Source organism: Periophthalmus magnuspinnatus, chromosome 1 (genome assembly GCF_009829125.3).
Source record: "Periophthalmus magnuspinnatus isolate fPerMag1 chromosome 1, fPerMag1.2.pri, whole genome shotgun sequence".
Taxonomy (NCBI): domain Eukaryota; kingdom Metazoa; phylum Chordata; class Actinopteri; order Gobiiformes; family Gobiidae; genus Periophthalmus; species Periophthalmus magnuspinnatus.
This window is the reverse complement of record NC_047126.1, coordinates 25,254,258-25,278,850: the sequence shown is the minus strand read 5'-3', so window position 1 is coordinate 25,278,850 and position 24,593 is coordinate 25,254,258. Positions and strand designations below refer to the sequence as shown.

The 24,593-nt window shown below is 41.1% G+C and overlaps 1 protein-coding gene across 1 annotated transcript in view; it reads left to right on the top strand.

Annotated features, from left to right (window-relative positions):
* Positions 1 to 24,593, top strand: part of LOC117369946 (collagen alpha-1(XI) chain-like) — a 39,952-nt gene that overhangs the window by 10,549 nt on the left and 4,810 nt on the right. Inside the window, exons 2-64 of the mRNA XM_055221587.1 lie at positions 5,176 to 5,343; positions 6,442 to 6,533; positions 6,639 to 6,760; positions 7,288 to 7,450; positions 8,321 to 8,443; positions 9,207 to 9,326; positions 9,497 to 9,625; positions 9,719 to 9,766; positions 9,878 to 9,919; positions 9,991 to 10,053; positions 10,120 to 10,194; positions 10,492 to 10,575; positions 10,664 to 10,720; positions 10,801 to 10,854; positions 10,943 to 10,996; positions 11,083 to 11,136; positions 11,213 to 11,266; positions 11,345 to 11,398; positions 11,469 to 11,513; positions 12,596 to 12,649; positions 13,671 to 13,715; positions 13,794 to 13,847; positions 13,921 to 13,965; positions 14,028 to 14,081; positions 14,149 to 14,193; positions 14,375 to 14,428; positions 14,499 to 14,543; positions 14,864 to 15,025; positions 15,112 to 15,165; positions 15,239 to 15,292; positions 15,371 to 15,415; positions 16,673 to 16,726; positions 16,822 to 16,866; positions 16,953 to 17,006; positions 17,103 to 17,156; positions 17,456 to 17,509; positions 17,584 to 17,691; positions 17,762 to 17,851; positions 17,932 to 17,985; positions 18,244 to 18,351; positions 18,426 to 18,533; positions 18,606 to 18,659; positions 18,746 to 18,799; positions 19,029 to 19,136; positions 19,196 to 19,249; positions 19,323 to 19,376; positions 20,947 to 21,000; positions 21,091 to 21,144; positions 21,222 to 21,329; positions 21,417 to 21,470; positions 21,804 to 21,857; positions 22,000 to 22,053; positions 22,163 to 22,216; positions 22,294 to 22,401; positions 22,477 to 22,530; positions 22,601 to 22,654; positions 22,971 to 23,078; positions 23,216 to 23,269; positions 23,339 to 23,374; positions 23,444 to 23,497; positions 23,574 to 23,865; positions 24,301 to 24,413; positions 24,507 to 24,575. Of these exons, the coding sequence (XP_055077562.1) occupies positions 5,176 to 5,343; positions 6,442 to 6,533; positions 6,639 to 6,760; positions 7,288 to 7,450; positions 8,321 to 8,443; positions 9,207 to 9,326; positions 9,497 to 9,625; positions 9,719 to 9,766; positions 9,878 to 9,919; positions 9,991 to 10,053; positions 10,120 to 10,194; positions 10,492 to 10,575; positions 10,664 to 10,720; positions 10,801 to 10,854; positions 10,943 to 10,996; positions 11,083 to 11,136; positions 11,213 to 11,266; positions 11,345 to 11,398; positions 11,469 to 11,513; positions 12,596 to 12,649; positions 13,671 to 13,715; positions 13,794 to 13,847; positions 13,921 to 13,965; positions 14,028 to 14,081; positions 14,149 to 14,193; positions 14,375 to 14,428; positions 14,499 to 14,543; positions 14,864 to 15,025; positions 15,112 to 15,165; positions 15,239 to 15,292; positions 15,371 to 15,415; positions 16,673 to 16,726; positions 16,822 to 16,866; positions 16,953 to 17,006; positions 17,103 to 17,156; positions 17,456 to 17,509; positions 17,584 to 17,691; positions 17,762 to 17,851; positions 17,932 to 17,985; positions 18,244 to 18,351; positions 18,426 to 18,533; positions 18,606 to 18,659; positions 18,746 to 18,799; positions 19,029 to 19,136; positions 19,196 to 19,249; positions 19,323 to 19,376; positions 20,947 to 21,000; positions 21,091 to 21,144; positions 21,222 to 21,329; positions 21,417 to 21,470; positions 21,804 to 21,857; positions 22,000 to 22,053; positions 22,163 to 22,216; positions 22,294 to 22,401; positions 22,477 to 22,530; positions 22,601 to 22,654; positions 22,971 to 23,078; positions 23,216 to 23,269; positions 23,339 to 23,374; positions 23,444 to 23,497; positions 23,574 to 23,865; positions 24,301 to 24,413; positions 24,507 to 24,575 (4,739 nt within the window). The remainder of the gene's footprint in view (positions 1 to 5,175; positions 5,344 to 6,441; positions 6,534 to 6,638; positions 6,761 to 7,287; positions 7,451 to 8,320; positions 8,444 to 9,206; positions 9,327 to 9,496; positions 9,626 to 9,718; positions 9,767 to 9,877; positions 9,920 to 9,990; positions 10,054 to 10,119; positions 10,195 to 10,491; positions 10,576 to 10,663; positions 10,721 to 10,800; positions 10,855 to 10,942; positions 10,997 to 11,082; positions 11,137 to 11,212; positions 11,267 to 11,344; positions 11,399 to 11,468; positions 11,514 to 12,595; positions 12,650 to 13,670; positions 13,716 to 13,793; positions 13,848 to 13,920; positions 13,966 to 14,027; positions 14,082 to 14,148; positions 14,194 to 14,374; positions 14,429 to 14,498; positions 14,544 to 14,863; positions 15,026 to 15,111; positions 15,166 to 15,238; positions 15,293 to 15,370; positions 15,416 to 16,672; positions 16,727 to 16,821; positions 16,867 to 16,952; positions 17,007 to 17,102; positions 17,157 to 17,455; positions 17,510 to 17,583; positions 17,692 to 17,761; positions 17,852 to 17,931; positions 17,986 to 18,243; positions 18,352 to 18,425; positions 18,534 to 18,605; positions 18,660 to 18,745; positions 18,800 to 19,028; positions 19,137 to 19,195; positions 19,250 to 19,322; positions 19,377 to 20,946; positions 21,001 to 21,090; positions 21,145 to 21,221; positions 21,330 to 21,416; positions 21,471 to 21,803; positions 21,858 to 21,999; positions 22,054 to 22,162; positions 22,217 to 22,293; positions 22,402 to 22,476; positions 22,531 to 22,600; positions 22,655 to 22,970; positions 23,079 to 23,215; positions 23,270 to 23,338; positions 23,375 to 23,443; positions 23,498 to 23,573; positions 23,866 to 24,300; positions 24,414 to 24,506; positions 24,576 to 24,593) is intronic.

The window sequence follows — 24,593 nt, the reverse complement described above, 5'->3', positions numbered from 1 at the left end:
ATTGAAAATATTTTACTTTGACACTGGTGGTGGTGAAGAGGGAGAGGAGAGGCTGAGGAGGCTAATGGTTCTGCTGCTGTAGAGATGGGATGGGGGAGGTGTGGTGGCCCATAGCTGAAACAAGAGGGGAGCAGAGAGAGTGTTAACTATCCTTATGAAGGACTTATTATAAGACAGGTGTTTCAGTTTCATTATAACAGTCATCCATAGTTATGTTGGTGGTGCGTTTTGGTTACTCACTTTATTGAAGTTTTGATTTATTAAATTCAAGTGATAATATTCCTGTTTTCTTTTAGTGTTGATTAGAGGTTGTTGTTGACTGAAGTGCAGTACTTTCATTGTTGACAAGATTCAGTCCTAGGTGAGTCCATTAAAACTTTCGTAATCATGTAATGCTTTTTCTACACATTCCTATTGTTTTCATGCATTCTTGATAACATTTGAGGTTGTATGTAATAGGGTTGTCAAAGATATCGGAAATCATATACTAATCAATAGTAAAACTAGTATAAAAATTAGATACTAATTAAAGCAAGTACTGATACTGAAACAAAATCTATCAGTACTAGTGTGAGACCACATGGTATAATAAACAGATGTTATTATTTTGGGGCTTTTAAAATGATCATATGGGGATCAAAATTGCTTTCAAGTATCAAGTCTGTCCTTTAGTATCTAAATTGAGTTGTATTGTGACAATTCTAGACATTTGTGTTACTGTTATTTTGATATAAAATACTTAAACACAACTAAAAGTCCTTTGTTATGAATGGTTTTCACATATGTTTTTAATTTCTCTTTTGACTGTTTCAGTGTGTGATGACTTCAGCAGAGAGAGCACCTGTGTGTTGGGCGGGACTCAGATTTATGTTTCCTGAAGTATTTTTAGTTTATCCTAATCCAAGCCTTTTAGGTTAGATATTTAGATGGTTAGATAGTGGAAGCACTCTGCCTCTGTCCTGGCTCTGACACACTGTGCCTGTGAGTGCATGTACATGACAGAGTGCATGAACTTAAGACAGTTATGCAGTGCTCAAATCTCCAGAACTGTGCTGATAAGGAACAATGAGTGGTTATTGTCTATTCAAAGGCTTTGTTCTGCGGTTGGAGAGACAGTGCACCCCCATTTGTGCTTATGCGATTTGGGAGATTCATATCATGATAAAATCCTGTTTAAATTTCCTGCTCAATTTACTGTTTAAAAATAGTACTACATTCACAAATGAACCTATGCCAGTGCCTTAACCTGCAGATAGAGGACACAAGTTTTTCTCATTCTCAGGACAGCATATACTGCAGCATCTGTCTAATGGGCTGCAGGTGCTGGAGTTTAGTAGTAGTAGTAGTAGTTTAGTAGTGAGGATTCTGTTTATAGAGAGTTCTTTTAGGTTTAAACTAACTAGATTTCAGCACTGAAACTGGCAACCCAAATGAGAGACTCATCTGAAGCTCATTCTGCTTTCTATTTGGATACCGGTAATTGTCTTGAGAACCAAAATACCAAATTATAACATGAACAACTTGGCCATCATGCCCCCTGTTTTGCAATTAGGAATTAATCAGCATTATATTTGTTATTTTTAAGAGCTATATTTGATTTGAACATGTCAACCTCATATTGGTTTGGTTTATGAAATTTAAAATCAAAGTCTTACATACGGTTCCTTTAAATCAGAGTAGGTTATCCTGTTTTCCTGGTGCACATGCTAATTTGAGTAGTACATTGTCTGTGTCTAATCTCATCCAGGTATGATCTAGAGCAACAGAAACATTCTTTTTTGCAACTGGACATAAGTTTTAGAGTGAAGACGTTTCGACCCCAATCTGCTGTACATAACCACTCATTTGAAGATAGTGAGGTACAGATCTTCGAAAAAAATAAAAAATAAAATAATAATAATGGTTTGAGAGGGGAGTTAAAAACCTTTGTCCAGTTGACCAAATTGATTTTTTCTTTTGCCATACCACAGTGGAAAAAATACAGTTTGATGTAAAGTCTTGCTTTCATTGTTATCTATATTTATTTGTATAAAATATTCAAGAAATATGTATCCTTTACTGTTAATAGACTGTTCTTCTGATATTTTTGAATCCACCAGTCAGATGTCATGGATGAATAAGTAGGTCTTGCTCTAATGTTGTGCTAATGTTTGGGTCTCGTGTCGAAGCCAATAGTAGCTCATCTGTCACTCCTGTCCTGGAACTGTCCAGGATGATTTCTAGATAAGACTGGAGATCCTGAAAACGTGACTTTTCCTCTCTGAGCCAAAAGTCTGACTCATACCAACTTGACATCTGCACATTCATCTCTAAGATAAGATGAAGAGCAGATATATGCAGTTTTGCTACTATGGGCAAGGCTGTTATAGGAAGCTAATTGCCAGTGGCTATGTTTACATTCACATATAAAATCTGATCCTTATCTAATTTCTGGAGATGTCATGTAAATAATTAAATTATGTGACTAATCTGATTTTATTCTGATTGTTCACAACTGTGCAAGTTTTGACAAAGACAATTATGCGAAACATGAGCTTTAAACCATGTTACAATGTTGTTACCTCATCAAAAACATACCTGGAGTTGTTTTTTGTTTCATTCACACATGCTTGAGTCATCCTGATCAGATTTGATTTGGGCATGTAAACCCATACCAAAACAAATATTATTATCGAATTATTGGGATTATCAGATTATTATTGGGAAGTTAGGGTAACAGAGTAACAATTCACCAGGATATGAAAAGTTAATGTTATTTCAAGTTTATAAAACAAAAACAGCACGAAAACAGTCACCTGACCCTAATTGAATCTTCTACATTCTCCTATATTTTGACCAAAAGTACAACTGTAATCTGACAGGTGAAAGTAATATTTAAAATTCCTGGAAAACTGATGTTGGAAATAGTTGTTTAAAGCCATAGTATGTAACTTTTTAGACAAAATTGTACTCACATAAGAGTAATGTTACTTCAAAATAATATTACTCGAGTAGAAGTACAATGAAGTGGTTTTAGAAACTGTAGGAGAAAAAAAAAAGTATTTGAAAAAATAATAATACTTAAACTCTAAACTCTAACTGAAAGAGGAAGTGTCAGGATGTAACATCTGATTTATAATTTGACGTGAATGTAATTTGAAGGACAAAATATTAAAAGGAGAAATGAGACAACCTAAATCATATCTGTTCAAATCATGTCATATTGTGAACATAAAACGTTTGTCGCTTGTAGACTTAATCACAGTGGGAAGAGGAACCACAGCTTTTATTCAAGTAATAGTACTGTTACTCCCATAAAAATACACAAGTAAAAGTATGCTGCTAGAAAAGTACTCTGAAAACAATTTACAATTTCAATTAAAAAGTTACTCAAGTAAATGTAACTGAATAAATGCAACTGAACGCTACACACCTCTGATAGTTAGTAGTAGTAGTAGTAGTAGTAGTAGTAGTAGTAGTAGTAGTAGTAGTAGTTTACTGTAACTGTCAGAGGGTTGTCCATAGGGCTAGACCTGTGCAGAAGTAGTGCCAGCTGTGTGCAGACAGGCAGATGCAACCTTTACGTAAGACTTCAACACTGGTGTAAAGAGGAGCCACACCAGTACAGGCTTGCTCTCCTGCGTCCTACCAGCTCACATTTCTTAATTCTCTCTTCTTGTTACCCATGTTACATCCACACACAGGTTTTCATAATTTAAATAGAAAGGCTGAACAAAACAAAATTTCAAATACATTAGACTAGTATTTTTTCAGTTAACTGAAAAAAACAGAAGTAGGTCTGGGTGATATGGCAAAAATATTCACGATTTTGTCCAGTGCAAATTTATTTCTTATAAAAACAAACACAAATAAATAAATGTGGCTTTGAGTCTTTATTTCACAAACATAAACCAGTGAGACATGTGCCTTTTAACTTTTAAATATTCCAAGACAGGATTGGCTATAGACCTCCCAACTGAAAAGACCCAAGCTGAACACTGACTGTTTGAAATGATTGGATGTGCTTTGCATTTCAGAACATGTTTGTAGATGTTTACAGGGTTATCAGCTTTTATACATAAAATGACCTTATGAAGAGGACTGCAACATTTGTAATTTTCTTTTTGTAACCATTCAAATTGCAGTGTTTTTAAGTGTCACACAAACGTACATCCTCAGCCTTTAGTTGATACATAGAGTCTATTTGCATGAGGGACAGATTCAAATGCAAAAGCCTATACAGAATGTATTAGCACATGTTTTACATGCAGTACCAAAGGAATGGTGTGAGTATGTCAGTCCTGATGTTTAGTCCAAACTTGTGTGTGAATAGCAGATAATGACAGTCAGCAGCAGAGGTATTTTTACACTGAGAGATACAAACTTGTCTGTGCCAAGCTTGGCATTACTAATCTTGTTTGAATACTTTCAACAGATCCAACCTTTTGTAATGCTACCACTGCTGTTATTAGCACACATACATTTTGATGTTTGAATTTTGCGTTTTCTTGAAACACATTGTTTCACATTGAGTATTGTTTCTAAATAGCTCCCTTTGGTTGCTTCTTTTCATGCTGATTTGCAGGTTTCTGTTCTGTTCTATTTCTTGTTGTTGACTATAAGAAATATTTGCGTTCAATACATTATTGTAGTAGGCCCATTTAAAGGTGGTGTATGTAACTTTTCTAGTCCTTGCCTCCTTGATGTTATTGCTTTTCATGGAGGATTTCACATCATAACATTGAGGTAATCAGGCAACTGGTCAGATTTGTAGAGGGGTGACCCCACTCATAGTAAGAATGTACATTTTTAAGTACATTTAATTCCCTAAGATATATATGTATATTTTTGGTTTGGTTGAGTGTTTAGACTTGAGCAATCAAGTCTGTCTATTGTGTCATTTGATATTATTACATGAGTTTGTTCAGTTCTAGTCATTTAGCACAAAATGCTTTGTAATACCTGTCTGCCTTCTTCAAATATTCTCCTCTACTCTATGAATCTCTGACCAATCAAGATGCCCTCTGTCCTAATCCAGTCTACTTTTATTAAGAAATAACAAGCAAACTCCCCCCTCATCCTGATTAGTAAACACTTTTTTGTCAGAACATGTTTTGTATTTTAAATGTCTTGCTGCTAAGTTGCATTGAGAGAGGCAAAGGAAAGCCTAACTCTTCTCTTTGTTGTTGTGTGCAGTGAACCTGGTGGATGTGCTCAAGGTGCTGGAGCTCTCAGAGGATATGGAGGGCGTGTCCCTGGAGGCCGGCCTGTGCACCAGCCGCTCAGACCAAGATGTGACTGACCTGTCCTATAAGATTGACAAGAAGATCCAGCTCAGTGCTCCCACTAAGCAGCTCTTCCCTGGTGAGACCCCGCATAGTTTGTAAAGGGACTATGATGTGCTTTTTTATCATCTAAAGGTGTACCAGGTAGGTTTTCTATTTTCCTCAGAGGTATTATTGTTTTTTTTTGTTTGTTTGTTTTTTCAAATCTTCCATGGTATAGCATAAAACCTATGTGATGTCTCCTTACTAATGTTAATTGGTCAAAGCGTCACAACAGTGGAACAAGAGAGAGAAAAACTTCTTTCCCTCCACAAATGCATGAAGTGCTTCCCTCGGCATGTTGTTCATAAACAAAATAGTGCATATTTCCCTTAAAAGAGCTGAAGCACGTTCATCCACATTGCTATATTTGTTTTGGCTCTTTTGGATGCTTCAGCTTTGGTTCTGCCCACACCACAATCCTGTGCTGTGATTCTCAGGAGTTTGTGAACTCACAAATTCATCTTGCCGGGCAGGTTATCATTTAATTATATACTGTGCTTGTGAACCCCCACCAGAAAACGTGTACATGAAGTGTTAGAATGTTTTTTCCTCATCAACAACTGAAGTGTGGCACATGGTTGATTACTGTGTACAGGTTCTGTACCATAACACTTGTGTCCTACATTTAAACGTCATCTAGTGGTAATCAGAAGTCCATGTACCTCCATCAGACTTGATAATTCTGGTTGTTTTTGGAGTACTCAAATTGCCTTCACCACATACAATCATCTTTCTGTGTGAGCAGCTATTTCATCTTGATATTTACCAGCTGAAGTCCTTGCACTCTGCTGGTGTTTTATTATACAAAAACATGAGATTTATAAAGATACCATAAATTGAGGTGTCAAAAAGTAGTTTAAAAAGTGAAAATAACGCACACTAACTCTTCTTTCGGACCAGATTCATGTAGCCACTGTCATCCTGTTTTTATTCAAAAATTGTGGTTTAACACAAATACAGACTGTTAACCACAGTCTGTATTTGAACCTTGCTGCACGGTCTTGCTGCAATTTTATTGCTCAGTGTATTTTTTGTGATACTAACATGTGAAAGGCAACCATGGTTGTTTTTAGACGTGCTATAAAAATACAAGGGATTGGTTGATCAAACCACTGAACCTGTGTTTCCTGTCCAGATTCCAGGTTCCCAGTGGACTTCTCAGTGATGACTACAGTGCGACCGGTCAAGGGCTCTCAGGTTTTCCTCTTCTCCCTCTATGACCCTCAGGTATATTAACTTGAGATGCTGCGTCAAATGTTGAATGTAACATTTTAAAAGTTTTTCAATAGAAACTTCAAGTGTGATAAGCTAAAAGAGTGCTGTGTTTTGCAGGGCACACAGCAGCTAGGTGTGGAGCTGGCCCGCTCTCCTGTCTTTCTATATGAAGACCATAACGGCCAGCCTAGCCCAGACATGTATCCCATCTTCAGGAAAGTCAGTCTGGCTGATGGAAAGTGGGTAACTACACTCACACACAGTGTACATGTGAAGGGCGCAAGGGATTGGGAGCATTAAAATTCAATATTCTTATTAAATACATTATTGTAATCAGAAAGGGGTATTAAAAGTCATGGTGGTGGGCATTGGGCACCTTGGTAGTATAATCTTTATTTCAAGCTATATCATGAGCAGAACAAACAGAAAGTTGCAAAGAGATGAATACTATCTGTACAGGTTGAGTTCATATACAAATTACATTGATGTTCAAGATGGAGTGGAAAGAAGTAAAACTTACTTGAACCCACTCCAGTGTCAGGAAGACCTTTAAGGAAAAAATAAATAAAAGCTGCTTCCTTGTTCACAATCAATGCCTTCACAATCATTTCTAGACGGGATGGCTTGTACAAAATATATAAACTTATTATATTTATTAACTTATGTGTAACCCCCTCCCCACACACACACACACATACTGTGATTCTCAATCAGAGGCAGAGAGGACAGATAACGTGCATTGTCTGTGTGCTTGTTCTCTGGTCAGGTGGCACAGAGTGGCCTACAGCGTGGAGGGCCAGTCGGTGACTTTGTACCTGGACTGTGTCAAAGTTGAGACTCTGGAGCTGCTGCGAGGCCCTGACCCCCATGTCAGCACTGAGGGGGTCAGTGTGTTTGGGACACGCCTGCTGGACGAAGCTGTCTTTGAGGTGCGACAAATACATACATGTCTGTGTCCTTGGGTTTGGTACAAAATGACTTCCGTCAGTCTGCCTAGGGCAGCTATATCCACAAGCTAATCACCAGTGTGGCTGATAAATTAATTTGAAATGAAAGTATTCTAAGTTTTTACTTTTTACAGTTCTTTATAACATGGCATAGAAAGCATCCTAATAGGCCATAGAACTTTATAATAAAGAATCGAATGAGAAGAGATGGTAGACTGAGCAGAGATTCGCGTGACTATTTGCACATATATGTCTTATAATACAGTGGTATTTGCACATTATTCTCTTTGTATGTGGAAAGATCCTCCTTATGTTTGACTTATTCAATTAATGTTGACAAAAGGCTCAAGATGGAAGGATCCAGTGTTATTGCCCCCTAGTGATGACATGTGTGTACTACATTTGTCAGCATCTTAGAATACAGATGCAGCTTACATATTATCAGATGGAAAAAAAACAGTGCACAGAACACTTCTTCAGTTGTTTTTTGTGTCCCGCCTCAGGCATTCTCACTCTGACCTTTTGTAACAGCATTCTCTTGGTCAGGTGGGACAAGTACAAGGCAGTGGGGAGCCATGCTGTGGTTTGTATGAGCACATCACAGACTGGAGATGTCTGGCAGTCCAAAAGATCTGGAGACCATTACCTACTGAGAAACAATAAAAGCAGTGTGTTCAGTCACTTTGATCACTGAAAAATAGAAGAGACATAACAGTCTGATAAAGATGCAGCGACAGATTTATACATGTCATCTGTATCATTAAAGGCAACTAGAATGGTCTATAAAAATACATGAGACATAGATGTAGTTGTCCTTGAATGATGCTTTGCTCAGGTGTGTCTGTGTCACAGGGAGAAATCCAGCAGCTGTTGATGGTGGACGACCCCCGAGTGGCCGAGACCTACTGCCAGGACTACATCCCAGACTGTGACCGCCCTCTGCCTTACAACTCCATCTTGGTGGAGCCAGAGGAGGTGAGTTCTGATGGAGCTGTTCTTTAGAGCCCCAGCCCACCTATGTCAGTCCCCTCACATCAGAATCGGATGTGTGTTAAAGACCGTTCCATTGTTGCACATGTGGTTGTTTTGGAGTGCAGATTGTTTGGCACTACTTCTTACTGTGGGGAAACTTTGAAATGGTTTCCACTCCTGGAGCTACACATGTCATCTGGATCACAGTTCAAAGAAGTTAAAGCTTTGGTTTCTGGTTTTATGAATGTGTCATATTGTTAATGTTACAACAGCAGAAATCTTCGAGCAAAAACCATGCTTCATTGACACAAAGAGGAATGTATTTTACATAGTGCTGAGTCACTCTTGGATTCGAGTTTGTAATTCTGAGGCCTTAACTCACAGCATCAGGTTGGATTATTCAGCTTGTTAAAAACATTCCTAGTCTGACAGGTGGAGTAGCCCCTTTGAGTGCTTCTGCGGGACACTAGCACCTAGGGCAAATTGTCTTCCTATCCCTCCTTTCACACAGGTCAGCACTGAGCCGTCACCCTTTTCAATCAGCTCTGCACTCTAATGCAGTTTTGTGAATATGGTGGGCTCCTTAAAACAAATCCTCACAGGTATTGTATATAGTATATTTCTTTTCTGGCATCACTTTTTAAACCTTTATTTAACCAGGAACAAAACCCATTGAGATTAAAAACCTTTTTTTTCAAGTCCTAACTAGCCTGGAACATGAGATATTTGAGAGATTTGAATGAGAGCCTGTGCTGTGTGTCCTCAGCTGGAGCGAGTGCCAAAGAAACGTGTCGTGGAGGAGTTTGAGGAGTTTGACTATAGTGACCTCTATGATGACCTCTCTGTCTCCACGGTGACTGTGGGTCCCAATATCACTGAGTATGAGGTAAGACACAGGCAGTGAGGTGCATGCTGGTGCCTGTATAAGCCCCGTCTATTGTTTGTATTGTATCTATGTATTATTTCATTGTCCCCTGTAGTACACAGAGATTCCTTGGATTGAAAAGTATGTTATAAATAAAAACTGTTATTATTATTTGTACTTTCTTGGAACAGATTGTGGAGTATGAAGACTACGACAACTCCACAGACTACTACCAAGTCCATGAGTATGAGTACGAGGAGGAGCACGAAGGCCGCCATGGACCTGCCGAGAGGGAACAGGCTTACATCCTGGGCCTAGAGGTACACTTTAAACTAATTTAGTCCTTTAACACAAAAAGTCACTGTGAGATCATGGTGCTAACTGCTGTTTGCTGTTTGCAATTTTCTCCTTAGAATATTCCAGAAAAAGGAGAGAAGGGAGAGCCAGCTGTGTTTGGAGCGGTAAATACACATGCCTTTGATAAGAGCACAGATCTGTATACGCTGGTTTACGGAATGACCACTGTATAACATAGATAATAGACACAATCTAACATTTGCTAATCTTTACAGGGGACACAAATTGTGGGACCTGCTGGGCCCGAGGGTCCTCAGGTTGGTATGCACACAATATTTTTGAGACTAAAGACTTTAAGTGAATCAGTGATTTGTGGCTTTGGTGACAGGGAGAATCTGGTCCAACTGGAGTCACTGGACCTGTGGGACCTCGAGGAGATCCTGGTGAACTGGTGAGGGGAGCGTTCTTCTTGAATGGCATGTGATGGATTCCCTTTCTAATAGTTCTATCCCTTTAGGGCCCTCCAGGTCGGCCCGGTCTGAGTGGAGCTGATGGGATCCCTGGTCCACCAGGAAACATCATGCTCATACCAGTGAGTCCTGTCCTGTCACCCCAGGGCTGCAGAGATATTTGGGGATATTAGCAAAAAGGAATGCAGCTCCTAAGGAATATATCTGTGCAATGAGCTTAATGGCCAAACACACACTTTGTAGAAGATTTCATATGATATATAGTACATATAAAGGACATGTTTACATTGATTTAATTAATTCATTTTCATTTCATGTGCTTATTTTGTTGATAATAATGCTAATACTACTAAATGGTGATCCATAGAGGGAGCTTTGCTTCTGTGTAACTGTGTGTGTATGTTAATGTTTGTGTGAAGTTCCAGTCTGGTGGTGACCCAAAGACAGGAACTGTGGTGTCAGCCCAGGAGGCCCAGGCCCAGGCCATTCTGCAACAGACCAAGGCAACGGCTCTTTAATGACTGAGTCTCATACTGTCCACGTTTCAGTGATTCTCCTCTGTCTCACTAATGCCTCTGTGTTTCCTCACAGCTTGCTATGAAGGGGCCTCCAGGACCACTTGGACTAAGGGGGCGTCCCGGGCCACTGGTACCAGCAGCACTCCTCTTTACTGTAATTCTGCACGTGTTTACAGATGCTTCACTAATACCTGTGTGTCTTGTGTGCAGGGAGCTCCAGGCCCTTCAGGGCTCAAGGGGAGCAATGGAGAGATGGGGCCAGCTGTAAGTATATCTCATCACAAAGCAGCGCTGCTTTTAACATTACACAGACCCAGGAGCCTTCTCTGACCTGGTTCTGTTCTTTGCACAGGGTCCTCCTGGACTTACAGGCATTCCAGGTCAGAACGGACGACCAGGAAAAAGGGTACAAGCTTCTCTCATTTCTTCTTTATTTTCAGCATGCTAAACCTGTGTGATAGTGCTGTGAACATCTGATATGTGTATTGTAAGGGCCGTTCGGGGTCTGACGGCGGGAGAGGGGCTATCGGAGAGCCAGGAGCAAAGGTGAATACAGCACATGACACATGCATCTTCAAACATACAGTATGAATGTGTGACATCTTGTTTTTTCTTGTGTTAGGGGGACCGAGGCTTTGATGGACTGCCAGGTCTTCCTGGGAACAAAGGACACAAGGTAAGAGAGTGAAAGAAGCAGTAGCGGTCATAGCTGTAAATGTAAATGATGTACTCCTATTGTATGTGTTTATTTCAGGGAGACAGGGGGAAACCCGGGCCTGTGGGGCCTCCTGGCCTCTTAGGGGAGAAGGTCAGACATTTTTCTTATTTGGAGGATTTATGTTGTCCATGTCACAGTATAAAGTCATGACTTTGTGCAGGGGTCAGAGGGGCCACCCGGTCCAAGAGGAGCTCCAGGTGATGCTGTAAGTAACTGTATATCTCTTTTAATAACTACTTGCAATTTGCACCTCTGCAAACAAACTTTACAAAATAGGCCCAGTTATATGTGCAATGCTTCATATTATTTAGTATTAGAGAAGGATTCTGCTAAACTCAGACAAGACTGAAGTCATCATCTTTGGCCCACAGAAACATAGAGAAAGGGGTAATAATGGACTCAGACTTGAACTTTAACAGCCACATCAAATCAATAACATCTGCAGCTTTTTACCACCTAAAAACATTGCAAAAATCAACGGTATACTGTCAAAGCCAGACTTAGAGAGACTTATCCATGCATTTGTCTCCAGTAGGTTAGACTACTGGAACGGCCTGCTCTCTGGCCTCTCCAAACGAGCCTTAACACAGCTGCAGTACATCCAGAATGCTGCTGCTCGGGTCCTGACTAGAACCAGGAAGTACGAGCACATAAGTCCTGTGCTCAGGTCTCTGCACTGGCTTCCTGTAGCTCAAAGAATAGACTTTAAAGCAGCTCTGCTTGTGTATAAGTCTCTCCATGGCCTAGGTCCAAAGTATATCTCCCACATGTTAGTGCCATATGAACCATCTCGCAATTTGAGGACTTCAGGGACCGGCCTCCTGCTGGTGCCCAGAGTCAGGACTAAACATGGGGAATCAGCATTTAAGTTTTATGCAGCTAAAACCTGGAACAGTCTTCCTGAAGATGTGAGACAGGCCTCTACTTTGACAATGTTTAAATCCAGGCTCAAAACGGTTCTGTTTAGCTGTGCACATGACTGAAAGGTTTTTATTCTGCACTCTTCTGTTTTCATGTAAATTTTATGATGATTATTTGTGATTATTTATGTTTTTATTTGTGTGATTTTAATGTCTTTCTTATTCTGTAAAGTGCTTTGAATTACCTTGTGTACGAATTGTGCTACACAAATAAACTTGCCTTGCCTTGCCTAGAGAGCAAATAATAAGCGAGTATATACAATTTCTGAAAAATACACCGTGTCTAAAGCCAAGTAGTCTTCCTTTGGGGGCAGGTCACTAGTATTTCTTTGTATTTCTGTGACATATAACTCTATTGTGTTCATAGGGTGCCAGAGGTCTGACTGGACCCAGGGGTCGACCGGGCCCCCCAGGACAGCCTGTGAGTGCTCCCCCCGTTTATTGTTCAAATCAATGGTTTACATTTGAAAGTTTAGCTGTGGTGTGAATGAGCAAACCAAGTGCATCTGAAATCTGAGGGTGGGGTTCAGGTTCAGATTCCTGGATTTGAATAGAGTAGCTGGGAAAAGTTCAACTTTGGAGCCACAAGGTGTCACCAGGATGTGCTGGGGATGGATTCAAGGCATGGCCCTGCTCACAAACCTTTGTTGACATACGAATGAACCTAAAAAAGGTTTGGTCACGTGAAATCATTATGATCATTTCCTCAGCAGTGATAATGGCATATGCATTTATGCAGGTGATGTGTGCTCACTAATGAGTTTGCTCAAAGTACACTGTCAGCCAACAGCACTCCCCCTCCCCCTCTTCTCTCACCCTGTCTCTGCCCCTTTCTCATTATCTCTCTCTTTCTCTCTCTCTTTCCCACTGTCCACTCAGTGCATGAGAAAACAGAGGCAAATCTGTGGACAAGAGGGAGAAAAAAAGAAGACTGTAGCAAAACAGAAAAGATTCACAAAGTCTCAAAACCAAGAACAAACTATGTATATGCGGTGGTTATTGCCTGCTTGTCTATCGCTCACCATTTAGCGGTTCCTCCATCCTTAAACACAAGTTGCTTTGTATCCAGTTACTGTGCCCACATCTGACATAATTGCATTTGTTAACAGGGTGTTAATGGGATTCTTATCTCATCTGAAGTGTGTGTGTGCCAGATACAAAAGTGTGTGTCTGCCCGAGGCCATGGCTGTTTTTTGAATATATTATGTGTGTACTTGTACATGCAGGTTTATGCATGTTTCCAAAAGAATAGATGATAATAGTTTTGTGGGATTTTGAGTTTGTCCTGGGTTTATTTTTCCTTTTCAACACCACAAGAAGCCTTCAAGAATATTGTTTAAACAAATGTCTTTTGTGTGGTTTTGGCTAAGTTAAATCTGAAGCTTGATCATTTGTTATTAATGTGAGGGCTAATTATTGTATGCACTTCTGTTTCTACACAGGGTGTCCGCGGAATAGATGGGGTCCAAGGCTCAAAAGGAAACATTGTGAGTAGCACAGAAGCACTGTGACATCTCACATGAATAGTGAACAGGTACAGGCTGATTCCATTTGTGTTTTTACAGGGAGCTCCTGGAGACATCGGAGCACCAGGACAGCAAGGAAACCCTGGCATCCTGGTACACACACCAACAAAGATTAGTAATACATAGCTATGTACATGTGCTCATGTTACTGTCTCCTGTGCTCCAGGGCTTTCCCGGTCCTCAGGGACTGGTGGGACATCCAGGAGAAAAGGTATTTACCTGTGTATAGTCTGCTTTTGTGAGGAAACTGTTAACTGTTGTGTTTTTGTACAGGGCCCTCAGGGAAAGAAAGGGATGCCCGGCTTACCAGGAAACGACGGGCCACCAGTAGGTATCACACACTGTACTGTCATTCACTGGGGGCCCTCGGGGTTAAACATGTCCTCTGTCACAGGGCCATCCTGGAAGAGAGGGCACGGCTGGAGAGAAAGGGCTGCCTGTAAGTCCACTGCACCCACCCACAATAGAATGCCTTCAAGGGTTTTTTTTTTCAATATCATTGGTATATGCTTTACTACACATTTAGACACATTTGCTTTGGAATTTTATAGTTTAATAATTATGAAAAAATTATTTGTGCTTTTATCATCACTGTTGGGTAAACTTGAACTTGTTTTTAGGGCACAGCAGGAGTACAGGGGCCTGTGGGATACCCTGGTCAACGTGGAGTTAAGGTACATGTTTGCTTTTTCCTCACAGCAACAGAAATACTACATTTTATTTACCAGCCTGTGTATGTGACAGGGAGCAGACGGACTGAGAGGACTAAAGGGCAGCAAAGGGGAGAAGGTAGGAGAGACACAAGATATTTAGATATTCATATGTGTATATGAATGTACTATATTGGCATCCAAACCTGTGTTTTAGTTTCATATTATGGCTGCTCTTTCATTTTTTGGTTTATTCAATGGGTGTGTGGTAAAGATACACTCTTGCTTCACAACAAAATGGTTTGGTTTGTGGAGTGCATGTGTGCTGTTTCCATGTTCTCCATGTTCTTTCCCTTTGGAAAAGCACTGCTGTAATGAAGGATGTCAAATCTAACAAAATTCCCTATTGGGACAATATAGACTCTAATACCTTAACCATAACTATATTTATGTGTTTAGGGAGAGGATGGTTTTCCGGGGGCCAAGGGGGAGATGGGTGCAAAGGGAGATGTTGGAGATAATGGACTTCTTGGAGCTCGTGGAGAGGACGGACCAGAGGGCCCTAAAGGCCAAATGGGCCCTCAAGGAGAGGCCGGTGCTGCGGGTACTTCTGGTGAGAAGGTACAGTCCCACTGGCATGTAGCAGCAGCATTATGGACTATAGTTAAGGAAAAGTGTGCTCCTATGGTTCTACTTTCTTTCTGTAGGGTAAACTAGGGGTGCCGGGGTTGCCAGGTTATCCAGGGCGCCAGGGACCAAAGGTAAAAACATGCAGTTTATCTTGAATCACTGTGAGTACCTAAGAAAAGCTGACCACATGGTGTTGTCTGGTAGGGCTCTGATGGCTTTCCTGGAGTAATTGGAGCTGCAGGAGAAAAGGGCAAAAAAGTGAGTTATCTTAAGTCCCCAATTCTCTTCTCTAATCCTACTCCTGTGTGACCTTCTACACTCGGTGTCTCTGTCCAGGGTCCTGGAGGCCAGCAGGGCAGTGCAGGACAAAGGGGCCCAAACGTGAGTATGCTGCGCTAACTCAAGTGGACTGTCCTAGCGGAGTGTTTTATGTATTTATTAGTTAGTGTGATTGCTTTACTTTAAAGGAATTAAAAATGCAATTTATGCAAATATCCATGAACCAAATACAATTGCATTTGAATCTTAAGCAAATTATTTTAAAGGTGCACTTTTCTGGAAATGTTTTCATGGAGATGTTCTGTCAATGTATTTTATTTGGGAATAAAAACACCTGTAGTTAAATAAATGCAAAATGGAGAACAACCTTGCTGTTGAAAATTTCAGGCAAAGTAATTAAATCTCAATGAGACGAGCAGGTGGCGAACCTCCACCAGAAAGGTTCCATAGTGTGCCTTTAAAGTAGAGTGCCCTGCCCCTTTTCTCAGTTTCAAATAATGGCCCCTTTATAATGGTGTAAATCCAACCCACTTAGAATACGAATTGAGCCATTAGTGATTAGAGTTTTCATTTTGAAGTGATTCTAGCAAACTATGTTCATCCTCAAACCACTAGGGGGCCACAATGCTGAAAAGTGAGTCTCTTGAGAGGAGACGTGGGCAGTGGTGGTTTTTTTCTTATATTTACCACTAATTATTGATATATGATGTGTATAGATTAAGACTCCTGTCTTTTTGATTTGCTGAGTTCTTGCCCTATTGTTATTATTATTTTAGTTTTATATTATCTTGCTCCACTTGTCCAATCCCTGCTTGTTTCACCCACAATTAAAATGGAAGTTGTTTCTGAACCCTTTAGAAAGAAATGGATTTTTATGAAGATGGCACTAGATTTGGCCTATGTTATCGGATTTACCCTAAATGTAACTGGAAACAAGTTATAAACAGATTTAAACATTTTATTAGCATACAACAATTTTTAAAGTGCCACAGAATAGTTGTTTTGAAGTAAAGGGTTCTCTCTCCATCATTGTTAAGAAAAAACTGTAGTTTTTTTTTTTTTTTAAACAGCTGTTTGTTATGGACTGAAATATGTTTGATAGATGAAAGTGTACACAGAGTAAGGGTTTGCATGTGACCTGCAGCTGTCAAAGAGGGGAGGGGTCTCAGAACCCTTCGAGCACCAGTGCCCTCGGCTTCAACTCTCCTCCCTGTAAAACCTGTCTGATATGAGTTTCCTTATGGACGTTTTACCACCATTTTAACTTTTCTGTTACATAAGACCAGACAGTGTGAATCAAGTCCGCGTTTCCCATGAGCCTTCGGTGCTAAAATGTGTTAATAAGGTGTTCTTTGTCAGGGTGCCAGAGGGGCCAGAGGAGCACGAGGGCCCACGGGGAAGTCTGGGGACAAGGTTAGTATTATGCCACTCTTTTTGCATAAATAAATAAATATTTTCACTTATTATTATTATTATTATTATTATTATTATTATTATTATTTGCATAGGGTGCATCCGGAAATGACGGGCCCCCAGGATCTCCTGGTGAAAGGGTGCGCCACAAAGCTCTATCCTTGTTACATTTTCCTATATTGCTTATAGATTGTCATGTGTTCTGCTTTTGGATTAATATTTACAGGGACCTCAAGGACCACAAGGCAGAAATGGGGAGCCAGGACCTAAAGGATCTCCTGTGAGTTATCAGCACATTGTATAAATAATTGTTTCATGACATATTAAAAATTGATTATGAGTTGTATTCATTTTATGTTCATGTAAATGAATATAGGGTCCCGCTGGAAAAGATGGCCTTCCAGGGCACCCTGGGCAAAGAGGAGAACCGGTAAGAGACAGGGGCAATTAAAAATACTTTCTTTATACTTTGAGAGAATGTATATTTTTGTTTTATGTTTGAATGAATTTCCCTTGCAGTATGTGATAGCAGGTCAAAAACAGATAAAGCAAAAGGTCGAAAAAGAAAACTGAGCACGTAATGTGTCTTTTTACAGTCATGCTAGTCATTGACTGCATTCACTCTGTAGCACTGTTCTTAAAGAAAACAGCAGGTTTAAACTAAAGAGAAAACAGAGTTAGCATTTAAGGGACGAGTCAATCCAATGAACACTGTTCTGTGTGCTACAGGGATTCCAAGGCAAAACCGGACCCCCAGGGCCTTCTGGTGTGGTGGGACCACAGGTGAGAGACTGACACATTTCTGCACTTCCACAACACCATGTTACATAATATCTGAAAATGTGTGTTTCTATTAGGGGAAGTCTGGCGAGCCAGGCCCTCCGGGAGATCGGGGCCATCCAGGGGCGCCTGGCGTGCCTGGAGAGCATGGTTTGCCTGGTGTGGCTGGAAAAGAAGGTGGAAAGGTATGTCATAAGTATTCACTTGGTGTTATTCACATAATGTGACAGTCAATGACAAACTCTATGTCCTCAGGGAGACCCAGGGTTACCAGGGACAGCAGGGAAAAATGGCCCAGCAGGATTGAAGGGATTTAGAGGAAGTAGAGGAGCTCCGGGAGTCATGGTAATGCTTCAGTATTCTTCTATTTAAGCTGATGGGGCCTTCCTTAATGTCGGAAATAATGATTTTGTGTATGTTTTTAGGGTCCTCCAGGACTGAAAGGAGGCTCTGGACCTAATGGACTGCCAGGAGCTATTGTATGTTTTCCCCATTTCACATTTATAACTAGTGGTTGTCAATCTTTCAGATATAATAAGCAAAGCAATAACAGCTGAAATAAGTGAAATACTAACAGTCCAAAACACTGTATCAACAATAATAGATGGATTATGAAGGAGGACAATATTAATAATTAAAATAATTAAAAACAATACATATTACATATTAATTTTTTTTATGATTGTCCTGTAGATTTTACTCACTATGAATCCATAAGTATGTGTGTGTGTTGACAGGGAGCGACAGGTGAAAGGGGCCCTCCGGGACCTGCAGGGGCCATAGGTCAGCCAGGACGGGCTGGAGCCATAGGAGGACCAGGACCCATGGGAGAGAAGGGGGAACCTGTAAATATCCCTGATTTTGTGACTGTGTGTCCTCTGTATCCATTGCTGTAACTGAGGAAGGCTTTGCGTCCTAGGGCACCGGCGGACCCATTGGACCTGCAGGTCAGGATGGAGAGCAGGGTCCTGTGGGCATGCCCGGGGCAACAGGCCCCGCAGGACCCCCTGGAGATGATGGAGATAAGGTATTTATCCTGAGGGTGTACAACGTGTCCCTGAGAATGACAATAATTGTGGGTGCTTTTTGTGTCTTTCAGGGAGAGCATGGTGGACCTGGACAGAAAGGCAGCAAAGGAGACAAAGGAGAAGCTGTGAGTTCACTGTACAAAATATTGTATACAGAGTCTATCTATATGTCTGTCTGATCATATGCTACCTCAAATTCTTTGTCTGACAGGGACCTCCAGGGCCTGCAGGGCCTCAGGGGCCTGTCGGGCAGTCTGGACTTCCTGTAAGTGCAAAACTAATATCCCTTTTACTACTGAGAGAGACCATATTCTGTAAGCAGTACAAAGAATAATGACAAATGCTATAGGACAAATGCTATACGATTACTAGCTAGAGATGTTTATACAGTTAAAGTTGAATCAACTATTCGTTGAATCAAATATTTCCAAAAGCCACATTTTGTAAATATCATGTCATAATCAATAAGAAGATGTGTCTTTATGTTGTGTTAGGGGGTGGATGGACTGTCTGGTCCAAGGGGGCAGCAGGGCATGTACGGGCCAAAAGGAGATGAGGGTCTGCGGGGTTTTAAAGGCTCTCGAGGACCCATTGGTTTACAGGTAATAGATCCTTATCTGACAATGGCACTGAATGTGAGGCTCATAGATTTTGTTCACAGGGAATGCCAGGGACCCCCGGAGAGAAAGGCGAGAGTGGACATGTTGGACTCATGGTATGATCTCCTTATTAGTCCTTTTACAATTCAATGCTTTGACATGTTCTTATGCACTTTGTTTTTGCTTTAGGGTCTTCCAGGTCAACAAGGCCCTGTTGGCTCTCAAGGTCCAATAGGGGGACAGGTGAGTGAGACCCTAATGATTTTTACAACTCACTCCAACGTATAGTGCCTTTGGAACAATAAAACAATGCTTACCCATTTTACTTTAGGCACATTTCATATTCCACATCCCAGGCACCTCTTTCGAACGTCTGGCTGTACTCAGTTTAGGATCACAGACTTTAAAGCTACCATCTGTAATTAGACTAGACGACCTGCCGCAGTTGTATTCTCACACTTCACCACTAGATGCTATCTACGTTATTGCAAACTGATAGTGTACCTGCTTTGGCCTGACAGAAGACCAGAGAGCACAGGTGAGTCTGAAGAAAGGTCAGAGAGGGGCCAGGTAAGGAGAGAGGGGAGGGGCTAGGTGAGTTGAGGGAGTAACAGGTTCCACATCTAGCATCTACTGATGACAAAAATCTAATAAACGTATAGATGGTAGCTTTAAGTGCCAATGCTTCCTCACATTCGGTGGGATAATATTTGTGATAAATATCTTACACAGTCAAGTGACTTGTGACCTGAGCAACAGTAACGTTTTAAGTCCCAAGATGGCCACTTCGTCAGAGAGTCTCAAAGCCACTGATTTGACGCTCTCTTTTTGGTTGTGTTAATAAATAATGAATCCTTGAAAAAATAACTTCCTAAAAAAAAAAAAGTCCTAATACACTAATACAAAAAAGTCACAACAAACTATTGTTACTAATTTGTTTAGTGTTTGTTATTCATAAATGATTTATTTAAAGCAACACGGAGTAACTTTCTAGAGGTGGTATGTGACTTGCTTGATTCCATGAAAATAGAAAGTTACAACCATGACGGTGGATACGTTTTATGTCATACTGTGGAAGGTTATAGCCAAAGGAAAAACATTTCCATGGCAACAAACAGAAGGAGGCCCTCCTCCCGGCCAAACAAAAGTCAGGTTCGTAGAGATGCAAGACTGCTCACACATGTTTTTATGTTTTTCAGTGTAATAAAAAAATCTAGTCTATGTTTTGGCTAAAACAGGGTGAGCTTTAAATGGACCAACAAATGTATACGATGTATCTAATACAGTGTTAGTATGAAAATCACACTTTTTACCACACAAATTCCCAAACTATTCCACAACAGATATACATCTACAGTGTGAGGAAAAATGAATGAAAATAACCTCTAAGTTCTTTGGTTTTTATGTGAAGAGGCTTGGGTGTTTCTTTCTTATTGTGTAAATCACGAAGGTTTGCCCTTCTGTGAGCCACAAATATGGTGTCTCTGAAAATAAACAAATCTCATTGCACGGATCTTGCTCAAGGTGCGAAAGAAGGAATGGTTACCAAAATATGATTCTAGTCTTGCAAATTAAGCTCAGTATAGTTACTTATAGTGACAGAATAAATACTTATTTTTGAGTTAACTAGCATCTCTCATAAGTTTGCTAATGTCATCATCCCAATGAGGTAGCAAAACTCTAAACTTCATTAAAAAAAAGAAGCTTACCTTCAGTAAGATTCTATAGCAAATAGAATTATGTGAAGTGTGTTTTAGTCAGTACGGTGTGTGTGTTGTGGAGTGCTCAGTTCTGTCACATGTCCTCTGCATAGGGTCCACCGGGACGCGCAGGCATGATCGGGCAGCCTGGCATTGTTGGAGAAAAGGTAAGCGAATATTTTTTGCTGTACTTTCTAAATATCTTCTTCTCATATATTTTTTGATTTAAATGTAATCGAAGCATCTGATGTGTTTAGGGTGAGGACGGAGAGGCTGGGGATCCTGGACCTGTGGGCTTGGCTGGAAGGACTGTATGTTTGTTTTACAGATTTAAGATTTTTTCTATATATGTTTAATTTTTACTACTGACATACTGAATGTGTTTCAGGGAGAGAAAGGAGACCAGGGAGAGAAGGGTGATACCGGTGCACCAGGAGCAGCTGGGCCACCAGGAGCCAGGGGCCCCACAGGAGAAGACGGCCCAAAGGGCAACTCTGTAAGACTATGGTTCTTAATGTACATTTGTAAAAGAAAAAATATTGGGGCTTTACTGTAGATAAGTGTTATATTGTTGTGTCAACAGGGTCCCATTGGCCTCACAGGAGATCTGGGGCAGCAGGGAGAGCCTGGGCCTAATGTAAGTCTGTGTGCAGCAAGAGACATAATATAAAATATGTACTTTTATAGCCAAGTTATAAGAGCAGTATTTTTGATCACTTCATGCCTGTTTGAGCAATTGTAATTAGGAACCATAACAATATAACTCACAAACAAACTCACAACAACAAAATTGTGGGTGCAAGATAATTATTACTACTTTACTTTACAATAAAATGTAGAAGTTATCAACACCATAACCATTTCTTTCTGATTTTATAGTATGTTTGAGTATTTGATTATATAATTATTTACATATTTAGTAGTTGATCATTTAAGAGATTGGTATATTTGTGTGTGTGTGTGTCTGCAGGGTGTGGATGGTCTGCCAGGTTCTAAAGGAGATACAGGAGAGCCCGGAAAAGCTGTGAGTGTTCCTGTACAGCTTCAGATGGATTGTAAAATACATGCTTTACAATAACAGCTGTGATATTTAATGATGTTCAGTTACATTTTCTATGGATGCCTCTATGGGCCACATGAAAAGAGGAATGTTACATTTGTTTTAGGGACCACCAGGAGCTACAGGAGAGCCAGGTCCCCCTGGAGCCCCAGGACGAAGGGTGGGTTTTACTTAAAATCAGAACCTATATCTTTGATCTGTCTGTTAAACTATTTTGCTGCAGAGCATCCATCAGCAGCTCTGATTGTAAGGTGTAAAATTTTTCTCAGGGTCACTTGGGAAAACCAGGTCCAGAAGGAAAGCCTGGCGTGAAAGGAGCAAAGGTGAGTTCTAAAACCTAGTGTGATCTACACAGGCGTCTACACAATGTGGTTCTTACCATGTATACTGTGTACTATAGGGTGCACTGGGACTGGAGGGGCCTGTGGGAAAGACAGGACCTGTGGGAGGACAGGGCCACCCCGGAAAATCAGGACCCCAAGGCCTCAGAGGCATTCCAGGACCAGCGGTCAGTGCCAGTCACACTCAAAACATCAAACAATGACATGGTTTACAGCGTTAGAACAAGCTTCTGTCTGTGCAGGGCGAACAAGGGCTAAATGGACCTCCAGGCCAGTCAGGTCCCCCAGGACCTATGGTAAGACCTACAAAACAACATGTTAACCAACCATGTCTAATGCATGCCCCTCTGTGTTACTTTTCCTCAGGGCCCACCTGGTTTACCAGGACTGAAAGGAGACCCAGGGAGGAAGGGAGATAAGGTGAGACTTTACCATACGTGTAAGGCCCATAGAGAGCTGTTGCAAAGGTGTCTTAGGCCTCAAGCCTTCGAACCAGATCCATTCCTCCTGACCTTTGACCTTTAAAAATTGATCATTTTTAACCCTGCCTTGCAAATTGCATGTGCAAATGTCATGCACAGGTTACACACATCCAGTGTGAACTATTTTTGTGGTAGTACTGGCACAATGTGATATCCAGAATATTTTTATCAACATATTTATCATTCAAATAAATCATAGAAAATCATACTGAATTGAATGCTTTCTTTATGTTCATAATTGTGCCTGTGTACAGGGCCATGGTGGATTGATTGGACTGATAGGACCCCCAGGAGACATTGGAGAGAAGGGGGATCGAGGTCTGCCAGGAAACCAGGGCTTACCTGGAGCCAAAGGAGAGGAGGTACTGGCTCTAAACATGTGTTTGCTTGTACACTGGCCATATGCAACCTTGTGGGTTGCTTAGTGGTTTTGGTTTTGACAGCTCTATGTGTAGAGTGTGTAGATGTAACTGTGTGCTTTCTGTTTGGTTGATGCTAGGGTCCAGTTGGACCCCCAGGCCCCCCTGGTCCTCCAGGACCCACTGGTCTTTCTGTGAGTTTACTCTCCTTAATCTCTCAGTGAATGTAAAAGAGGAAAGTAATAATAATGATATTTCAACAGGGTGCCATTGGTGAAAAGGGATCCAAAGGGAATCAGGTAAAACACATTAGACTTCTACTGCTGTGCATCCTATTGTGGCATACACAGACCAATGTTTTTGTTTAGGGTCCCATTGGCCAAAGAGGGGACAATGGACCGGCAGGCCCACCAGGACCTCCAGTGGGTGCCCTCACTTTGACAAACACATCCATGCTCTATAGTGTTCAGGTGCTTAGACCTGTGTGCTTGTCTCCAGGGCCCCGCAGCTGCAGGCATCTCTCCTCTGCCTCAGCAGGGCCGCAGACGCAGGGCCCAACACTCTGTGGATGGGGCTGCTCTGGAGGGAGAGGAGGCAGACACCATCAACGCAGCAGAAGAAATCCAAGGAGACCAGCCGGAGCAGAGCGGCAAAGCCATGCAGGAGGTCTTTGCCTCTCTGTCCTCCATGAAAGTGGATGTGGAGGGCCTGAGGAACCCACAGGGAACCTACCTGAGCCCAGCCCGCTCCTGTAAAGAGCTATGGCTGCTACAGCCTCAGCTGCCCAATGGTACTCACACCACACTGTGTGATACAGTCATGTGTATATGATACACGCATATACACGCATATCATTGTCGAAACAATGATATGGAGGAAACACATGTTGAGGATTAAATTCATATTTTTGAAAACTATTAGATCAGTTTTCTTATTTTTTGAAGCATATTCATAATGGATTTTTGAATAATAAAAAAGTATTAGTATAGTCGTATGGATGTAGGTTTTTACAATAAATGTGAGAACAGAGCTTTTCTACAGACTGCTTTAGTTGAGGGAGCTATGTAAATAAACATGTCCTGCTTTAGAGATTAGACATCATCATTACATCATTAAAGCAGCTGTGATCACATGTTGTGTAAGTGTGACTGTATAGCCCATCTCTACAAGCAGTCGGGTTTCATTTGAATGTATTGCTCCTCTGACTCAGTGTTTGTGGTTCCAGGAGACTACTGGATCGATCCAAACCAGGGCTGCCACCGAGATGCCTTCAAGGTCTTCTGTAACTTCACTGCACAGGGAGAGACGTGTCTGTACCCAGACAAGAAGTTCCAGTCGGTTCGTCTGTCTGCTGTCCCTTCATATTAGTGTTACTATGTAGGATTATTGAGGATCGATGGTCTATTTTGGCTCATCTCTTGTTCTGATCAGGTGAAGTTAGCAGCATGGAAAGGAGAGAAGCCTGGCTCATGGTACAGTGACTTCAGGAAAGGCAGAAAGGTACTGAACTGCAAAAAC